Source organism: Molossus molossus, unplaced genomic scaffold (assembly GCF_014108415.1).
Source record: "Molossus molossus isolate mMolMol1 unplaced genomic scaffold, mMolMol1.p scaffold_m16_p_9, whole genome shotgun sequence".
In the NCBI taxonomy this organism is placed as follows: Eukaryota; Metazoa; Chordata; class Mammalia; order Chiroptera; family Molossidae; genus Molossus; species Molossus molossus.
The window spans coordinates 3,400,539-3,409,570 of NW_023425403.1; the positions used below are offsets into that span (position 1 = coordinate 3,400,539).

Genomic DNA, 9,032 nt, shown 5'->3' on the forward strand with positions numbered 1-9,032 from the left:
GGTTGGATCTCCAGCCCTGGTATGGTCGTGTGGGAGGCAACCAATCAATGTCTCTCTCTCCCCCTCTCCCTCCCTCCCTCCCTCCCTCCCTCCCTTCCACTGTATTAAAAATCAATGGAAAAAAATTCTCAGGTGAGGATTAAAAAAATAAAAGAAAGTGACTGTGGACGAGGGTCCCCTTGTCTCCACGTCCTTATCCTCGCCAGTGCCTGCTCTCGCCTGTCCTTTTGATGACAGCCATCCTAACGAGTGTGAGGAGGTATCTCGCTGTGGTTCCGATTTGCACTTTCCTGGTGAGGAGTGATGCGGGCATCTCTTCACGTGTCCGCCGGCCACTGGCGGGTCTGCTTGGAGAAAAGGGGAAGGGGAATATTACCACGAACGGTGTGATGGCTTTGCACAGCGACAGGTGATCACTAGAATCCGTGGCCTGATCACAGTGTGAGGTGTAAAAATGTGGAATCACTGGATTGTACACTGAAACTAACCAATATAAGCTCGTATTCCACCCATACTTAAATCCTTTTAACTTAAAGAAAGAAGAAAGGAAAGAACAAAAGTGACCGAGGAACATTAAGGTGCAATTTCAGACAATAAGATGAGTTATTTTTCTTTCGAGTTGTCGAAGCAGATGAACTCGACCAGGATAGAAGTGAATGAGGACTAAACTGACCCATGAATTTTACGATTTCCACATCGCTTGTGTTCCGGCTTTTTTCCAAAACGTATCATTGGTGTTCAGCTTCGCTTAGATTAACTGCCAGCCGCTAGCCCGGTGCTTTCGCGTTGGCCTTGGGGAGACACGGAAAGACTGTGGGCAGGGTGTGGATGCCTGAGACGTCCCTTCAGTTCCCGACAGTTCTCCTGAGTCTCCTAGCCCGTCCCACCGGGCTCTCCTTTGTTAAATGTAGACTGACTCCCCGCACTGGGTGTGTCTGCATCGTGAGGGTTAGCAGAGAAACCTCCTTTGCACCTGCCCGCCAAGGCACAGTCCTCAAGCTTCACTAAAAGATAAAGAGTCACGGGAGAGCCGGCCTGGCGCGGCTCAGTGGGTTGAGCGTCACCCCGGGACTGGGAGGTCCCGGTCGAGGCACAGGCCTGGGCTGTGGGCTCGATCCCCAGCAGGGGGCGTGCAGGAGGCGGCCGATTCATGTTTCTCTCTCCCTTTCCCTTCCTCTCTCTCTAAAAAAATTAATAAAAATATATTTTAAAAAATCATAGAAGAAGATGATGCAGACCTTTAACCAATAAATTTGAAAATGGCTAAGGCAGATAATTTGTAGAAAAAGTTATCAAAATTAATTCAAGAAATAGACCATCTGAACAGTTTCAAACATTTAACAAATTGAGCTGTAATCAGAAGCAGTGTGCCCTCACGACTTGTCCATAGACCCCGGCACGAAGCCACGCGGCCGGCAGTGGCAGACAGGGAAGCTGCGAGCTGTCGGGACGAACTTGGCGGGGCCTGGAAACAGTCCGAGGTTTATGCCAAGCAGGCAAGCCCCCGAGCAGAGACTGTCCTCGGGAGTGGGGACGTCCTGTGGCTGTTCGCGCAGGCGGCACAGTCGTGGCTCCCTGGTTTCCCTCCTGGGACGCAGCTCCCTTGCTCTGATCTGCCTGGGAGACACCTGAAGGACTGCCCTCGGGACTCGGGACACAAGCCGGGGACGGTCCGCCCTGCTCTGAGAGTGACGGGGCCACAGAAGTCAACTCGGACCAACTAGACAACGGCAAACAGGAAACCTGTGTGCATCGAAGGACACAGCCAGCCAAAGGAAGGGCACCCTGTGCCGTGGGAGAGAACACTGCGCACAGTAGGGGTTTCGATGCGAAAATAGGAAGAACTTCTACAGCTCCGCAGCAAAAAGACCCATAAAAAATGGGCAAAAGGCTTAACTAGACATTTCTCCAAAAATACACAGTAGCACATGCAAAGATGCTCATCCTCACTAATCATTAGGGAAATGCCAATCAAAACTGCAATGAGAAACCACCTTAGATCCATTACAACAGCTGCTATCAGAGAGAGAGAGAACGAGAACAAGTGCTGGCGACCAGGCGGAGAAATTGGAACCTGGTGTGCTATTTGTTGGTGGGAATGTAGACCGGTGCGGCCACTATGGAAAACAGCACGTCAGTTCCTGGAAAAATGACCAATAGAATTACCGTGTGATCCAGCAATTCCACTTCTAGCTGCGTGTCCAGAACAATTGCAAGCAGAGACCCAGACACGTCCTTGCACCCCCACGTTCATTGCACCCTATGTTCATTGTACCCCATGTTCATTGCACCCCCATGTCCTTGCACCCCCACATTCATTGCACCCCCATGTCCTTGCACCCCCTTGTTCACTTCACCCCATGTTCATTGCACCCCCACATCCTTGCACCCCACACTCACGCAGCTGTGTTTACAGCAGCCAGAAGTTGCAGGCAGCCCCATGTCCACCGGTGGAATAGGGCAACAGCACGTGGGCACACGTGCATGGAGCATACTCCACCTGGGACAGAAAGGGCACCGCGACGGCACACGTGCACTGGAGACGTGAAATGAGCCAGGCGCAAAGGACAAATAGGATCCCACCCAGGAGCTACCTGGAACAGGCTGATTCATAGACAGAAATTACAGTAGCGGTCCCCAGGGTCTGGGAGGAGAGGAATGGGGATGGGGAGTTATTGTTTAGTGGGTGTTGGTTGGGATAGCGAGAAGGTTCTGGAGATGGATGGTGGTGATGGTTGCACAGCATTGGGAATGGACCTCATGCCACTAAATTGTACACCTAAGAATGCCTAAAACGGTAGTGTCATGTCTGTTGTTTTTTTGTTTTTTTTTTGCAATCTCTGTTAATTTTTATTACAGATGTTTCTCCTTTTTCCTCCATTGACACCCTCCTCCCAATCCCACCCCCTCCCTCCAGCATTGTTATCTATATCCATTGGCTACTCATACATGCATATAAATTCTGTGGTTTATCTCTTCCCTCCCCCCGTCCCCCTTTTCTGAGGTTTGTCAGTCTGTACCCTACTTTCATATCTCTGGGTCTATTTTGTTCATCAGCTTGTATTGTTCATTATATTCCATGTGATATTTGTCTTTCTCTGACTGGCTTGTTTTGCTTAGCATAATGCTCTTCAGGTCCCTCCATGTTGTCTCAAAGGATAAGAGATCTTTCTTTCTTATAGCTGCATAGTACTCCATTGTGTACATGTACCACAGCTTTTTTTATTCACTCGTCTACTGATGGACACTTGGGCTGTTTCCAGATCTTAGCAATTGTAAATAGTGCTGCTATGAACATAGGGGTACATACATTCCTACTGATTGGTGTTTCAGGCTTCTTAGGGTATATTCCTAGAAGTGGGATCACTGGGTCAAATGGAAGTTCAATTTTTCATTTTTTAAGGAAACCTCATACTGTTTTCCATAGTGGCTGCACCAGTCTGCATTCCCACCAGCAGTGCACTAGAGTCCCCTTTTCTCCACACCCTCGCCAGCACTTGTTGTTTGATGATTTGCTGATGGTGGCCATTCTGACAGATGTGAGGTGATACCTCATTGATGTTTTAATTTGCATCTCTCTGATGATTAGTGATGTTGAACATTTTTTTTATGTCTCTTGGCCATTTGTATGTCCTGTTTGGAGAGGTGTCTCTTTAGGTCCTCTGCCCATTTTTCAATTGGGTTCTTTGTCTTCCTTTTGTTGAGTTGTGTATGTCATGTCTATTTTACCACCAAAAAAATATTTTAAGACACCTCCTCCAGTTTTAATAGGTTTTACCAAAGATCACAGATTATTTCAGAGAAAAACGAAGAGGGAAGTGATTTACCTCATTTTACAAGGCTGGTACCATCATGGCCTAATCCTTTTTTTTTTTTTTTTTTTTTTTTATAGACCTGACTCATTTCTGAACACAGATAATGAAATATTAAAAATTTAATCTAGCAGTGTGTTAAGAAACACATAACCAAGGAGAGTTTAACCTAAGAATTGAGGATAAATAAATAGCATTTTTTTTCTAATCCATTAGTTTTCTCAGTAGATGTTAAGAAGCATTAGAAAAAATCTAATACCCAGTCATGATTTTTAAAAAAATCTTTATGAACTAGGAATAGAAGAGGACTTTCTCAACCTGATGAAGGGTATCTATTTTTTTAATTTATGCATTTTTGTTACAAATGTTTCTCCTCCCGTGCCCCCTACCCCACCACAGCACTGGTGTCTGTGCCCATTGGTTATGCTTATATGGATAAGTACTTTGGTTTATCTCTTAGGGGTATCTATTTTAAAAGTACAGCATGCATTTTATTTAGTTTAAGGCCTCAGTCAGCTACAAAATACATAAGGCCACTATCATCTTTACTTTTCAACAGTGTTCCAGACTTTCTACCCAAGGGGATAAAAAAGGAAGCAGAAACAAAGTATAAAAATTATAAAGAAAGGGAGGAATCGTCTTACTTGTATATGATACAGTTACCCACCTAGGAAAATTTAAGAGAAACAATAAGCCATGTAACTAATTCAGCAGGACTACTCTTGAAAAGACCCACTGACTAAAATCATCAGCATTCTTATGCCCAATAAATTTAAAATGGAATTTAAAAAGTAGTAAATAATAGTGAATTCCAGGCTAGCCTGTAATAGTATCACTCCACTCCCATGCCCTGGGTGGGGAACGAGGTTGGTGTGCGAGGAGTCAAACTGCAGGCTGTCTCGTCCGTGCCTTGGCCGGATTCCAGGTGCACCCTTGGCAAAGGTCAGATACGTGGGCATCCCCACGAAAAACCCGAGCAGAAACGGGTGTCGCACCGCTCCCTTGTTAGCCCCCGGCCCCGTCCACAGACGCACATGGCGCCGGGTCACCGCTGACTATGCAGAGAGGCACCAAGCCCCCGGCACTACTGCAATAGCAGGAAGAGGCCCCGGCGCGTGGCCCTGGAGGACTTGCGTTCTGAAGGAGATGGACACGGAATCCCCGGGAATCCTGGTGGTGAGCAGCACTGTGGGGAAAACTGGGCATGCGTTCTGAGAGTGACCGGGGGCGGGGGCTCTGGCCGAGCAGCTGTGTTCAAGTTGAGACCCCGACGGTGAACAGAAGGACGGGCCCTGTAGATCTGAGACTGACCTTTCAGGCTCAGGGTGAGCATTAGGGAGAGACAGGAAGTCCAGAGTGGCTGAAACACCATGAGAGGGGACAGGGTGATGGGACTCGGGGCCGGAGAAGTCCTCAGAGACTGCCCGCTCCGGGTCTCACGGACAGTGGGGAGAAGCTTGGTTTTGTCCTAAGAGTAAATGCAAGTCACCAGAGGGTTTTCAGTACAGGAAATGGGACAGATCTTGTCTTGTGAGTGGCCAGGGGCTGGGGGACCCAGATGTACAGAGTAGAAGAGGCAGTTCTGAGTTCACTGGGTATCGGCCACATGGCCCCTGGTGTGTCTCCCAGCCCGAAAAGCCATAGCTCGTTTTGAAAAGCTAAAATACAGCTTCTAGTAGGGGCCTGGGTGTTCTTGAACCCTGCACACTGCACCATCGGCCACACCTGGCTGCTGGCAGTCGGAGGTTTAGTTCAGCGAGGTGACTTACCCACCTCAGTGGGAGGAGGTCGTGAGTCCTGACCCAGCGACCACACAGGAGCGGGGCTGATGCGGGGCGGATGCGGGGCGGATGCGGGGCGGATGCGTGCCAAGTCCAGCTGAACAACCTTGTGAAAAACACACAGCCCCAGTGTTTTTCCAACGTAAACGCCATGGGAGCTGCTTGTGTACTGGCTGTTTCTTCCCACTGGCCACACCGCTCCAGCATCTGTCCTGTGCTCACATTTTATGGGGTGTGTGAGGAGTGTTCATCTGATGTCACGTTGGGATTTGGGGTTGTGGCTGTCTCCAGATGCCAAGTGAGCTGGGATGGAAGTCGTTTTTCATGTGTGTGTTCACAGTTGGGAACTGAGGGCTGTGAAGGGCTCCCCAGACGTGCCGTCCTGGCTGCCTGTCAGCTGGCCACGGCACCACGTGGACCTCAGTCCCTTGCTCGCCAGTCCATCCTCAGGCCTGACGTTCATTCTGCAGGCGCTGCCATCACAGGCGAGGGGCCAGCTCTGACTGGGGCCTCAGGTTACGTATAGGCTTATGTTTCAGTCTATCTAGACGTAAAACGTGATCTCTCCAGTCAACCTTTTCCCCACCGCGATGGATGGGTGGGTGGGTGGAAGAAGTACAGAGAGTCCCCAAATCATATGCCTCCTTAATGTAACTACAGTAAAGATAGAAGTAACTTTCAGATTTTTTAAAACCATATTTACATAAAAATAAATGTACATTAATGTGTATCAAATGAAGGTTTGTTTTTCTGTAAATGGAAGATCGCATATTGTTCCACTTTTAACAGAGATACAGCTATTTCATTCTTTTTACCCACTGGAGGTACCGTAGTTAATTTACACACTGATCGTGAGACGTGCGGGGTTATTCCCACCGTTTCCATGGTACACTCTGTGTTCTCGTCGGAACGACTTGAATTCAATTCCGAGCGAGTGTCGTGCGCCGTGGTCACTCCAGCCCAGTCCAGGCACCAGGGTCTCTGGGGAGCTTCATGGGGTGGGATTCCTGCGCCCGTGTGCGCTGTAAGTGCCGGCACAGCCTCACCTGCACTGGACGCGACCCTCATGTTCCGTGTCCGGGGACCTGAGGAACTAACACGACTAGATCGCGTTACTTGTTTGTAGTTCTCAGTTAGAGTTGCCGATGAGTGTGAACATCTTCAAGGGGCATTCATATTTCATGAATGGCCTTTCTCTGTGCCTTGCCTGTTGTAAAATTGGGCTGTTTATTTCTTCCACGTTGTTTCACGACACTTCTGTATGGGCTCTGATGGTGGCCCTGTTCGGTGCTCATTATGTATTATACCACCACTGTAATTTCACAGTCTCCTAAATTGTCTTTCTTTGCGTGTTTTTCCTTTATATAAACTTCAGAATAAGCCTCTCAAGGTTTTTAAAGAAAGATTTGGAATTTCCCAATTCCGTTGGACCTCAGTCACCACGAAGAACACCCTTTTTCTGGATCTCGAAAATGGCATTCTGTCAGAAATCTGGATATGAAAATTGAGTTCACAGAGGTTTTACAACCTGGAGGAAAATAGGGCTGAACTGCTAATAACTGGGTGTAAGAAAGGCTTGCGACCAGTCGCTCAGCATCCCCATGCGACGAGAGAGAAGATCGATACAAAGTCTTGCACGGCAGACGTGTGCATAAGGAAGGTCAGGGAGCCGGCGGCAAACAGACCTCGCAGGTGAACACGTCGCAGACGAAGGGCTAGCGCTGACGTGTGCATCACAGGAACGCCCGCTTCCCCGTGCTGTGGGCGGCAGCGGTGGGCACAGTACTAGGGTGATTGTTAAGATGCTGGTACGTGTTTCTAGTTACAGTTCACGACATCTGTCTAAGGAATGTCCATGCTGCGTCTGCAGTCCTCGCCCCTGCAGACCCTGTGTGGGTGGGTCCTCCGTGTACTCGGAATAAACTGTTTCCCCTCTGTACCTCACGACCACCATAGCTTCCTGCTTCCGTGGCTCGGCTGTGGCTCTGTCCAGCCCCTGGGTCCCAGCGGCACCGGTGAGCTGGATTGGATTTGTGGTTCAGGCCACGCGGAGGGCCCGTCGCGGCCTCTTCCCTCGGGACAGAAGTGGGTGGTGCCGGGGGCTCTGCCGTGTGGAGGGAAGGGGGTGGCTGTGAGCAGGCTGCGGGGCGGCCCTGTGCTCCCCGTCCTCTGGGCTGGCGACCTTCACAAAACAGCAGTTTCAGATGAACATGTGCCCGCTTCCTCCACCGAAACAGGACCCGCACCTCAGAGAGCGCGCCGGCCCTGTGCCCTCCAGGCGAGAGTTCAGCAGGCAGAGGGACACACGGCCGGAGGGGACGCAGGCTGAGCTCGCACTGAAACGGGGTCTGCCCCACTGCACTGAGACGGGTCTGCCCCCGCCGCTGCACTGAGATGGGGACCTGTCCCCCCCCCCCTCGCTGCACTGAGACAGGCCTGCCCCGCCGCTGCACTGAGATGGGGGCCTGTCCCCCCCCCTCGCTGTGCTGAGACGGGTCTGCCCCCCTCCCCCCCGCTGCACTGAGATGGGGACCTGTCCCCCCCCCCCCGCTGCACTGAGACGGGTCTGCCCCCCTCCCCCCCGCTGCACTGAGATGGGGACCTGTCCCCCCCTGCTGCACTGAGACGGGTCTGCCCCCCTCCCCCCCGCTGCACTGAGATGGGGACCTGTCCGTCCCCCCGCTGCACTGAGATGGGGACCTGTCTCTCCCCCCCTTCCCCCCGCTGTGCTGAGACGGGGTCTGCCCCGCTGCCAGTCCTGGGCCTTGCTGGAGCAGACCCCGAGCTGGGGCAGACCCCCTCCCTGGCGGTGAGGAGGGCCCTGCGCCCTGCACACACCCCTCTGACCTGACGGTTTCTTTACGTGCTGCTTGGGCACGTGGTCACACGGGGAACACAGCTCCTGCCGCCTGAGGTTTTACAACATGGTTTTGCATTTGTGTGAAAAAGCCCTTATTTCTCTGTGCGGCTGGCCAGTGTCAAAGCAAACTGCTCTTCTCTTTCCCCAGACTCGATCACGCAGCACCAGGTCTGTGCCTGGGAGGACTACCTGCTGCAGTGACGGACGCCGCCCGGGACAGGAGCCAGAGCGGGAGCCGGGACCGCCCGGAAGGGCCTCTCTGCGGCCCACAGGCCGCCCGCGTGCTGTGGGCTCTCCGTGCTGAAGTCTCCGTGTGACTCTGGATGCAGCCGACTCGTCCTACCGGGACAGGCTTCGGACCTGACGGACGGTCATAACCCCGGGTCACAGAGCCCGTGTCAGCCGTTTGTTAAGTAAAGAGTGGGAATCCGTGCACGTGGTTGTCAGACTCGGCCTCAGCTCTGCGTTTCGCGGTGAGGCTCCTGTGCCAGAGAGCACGGGCGCCGACCGGCTGGCAAGGTGCTGGCTGCGCACCGAGGCTCTTCTTGAAGGGGTGAGCGAGGGCGGTGTGTGGCAGTC

General features: G+C 51.6%; 1 protein-coding gene across 1 annotated transcript in view; it reads left to right on the forward strand.

The window, feature by feature from the left end:
• The window catches only part of MCPH1 (microcephalin 1), a 178,691-nt gene extending 170,013 nt beyond the window's left edge, over window positions 1-8,678 (forward strand). The window contains exon 13 of the mRNA XM_036249619.1: window positions 8,602-8,678. Coding sequence (XP_036105512.1) covers window positions 8,602-8,654 — 53 coding nt within the window. The 3' untranslated portion in view covers window positions 8,655-8,678. The remainder of the gene's footprint in view (window positions 1-8,601) is intronic.
• The last annotated feature ends 354 nt before the right edge of the window (window positions 8,679-9,032 follow it).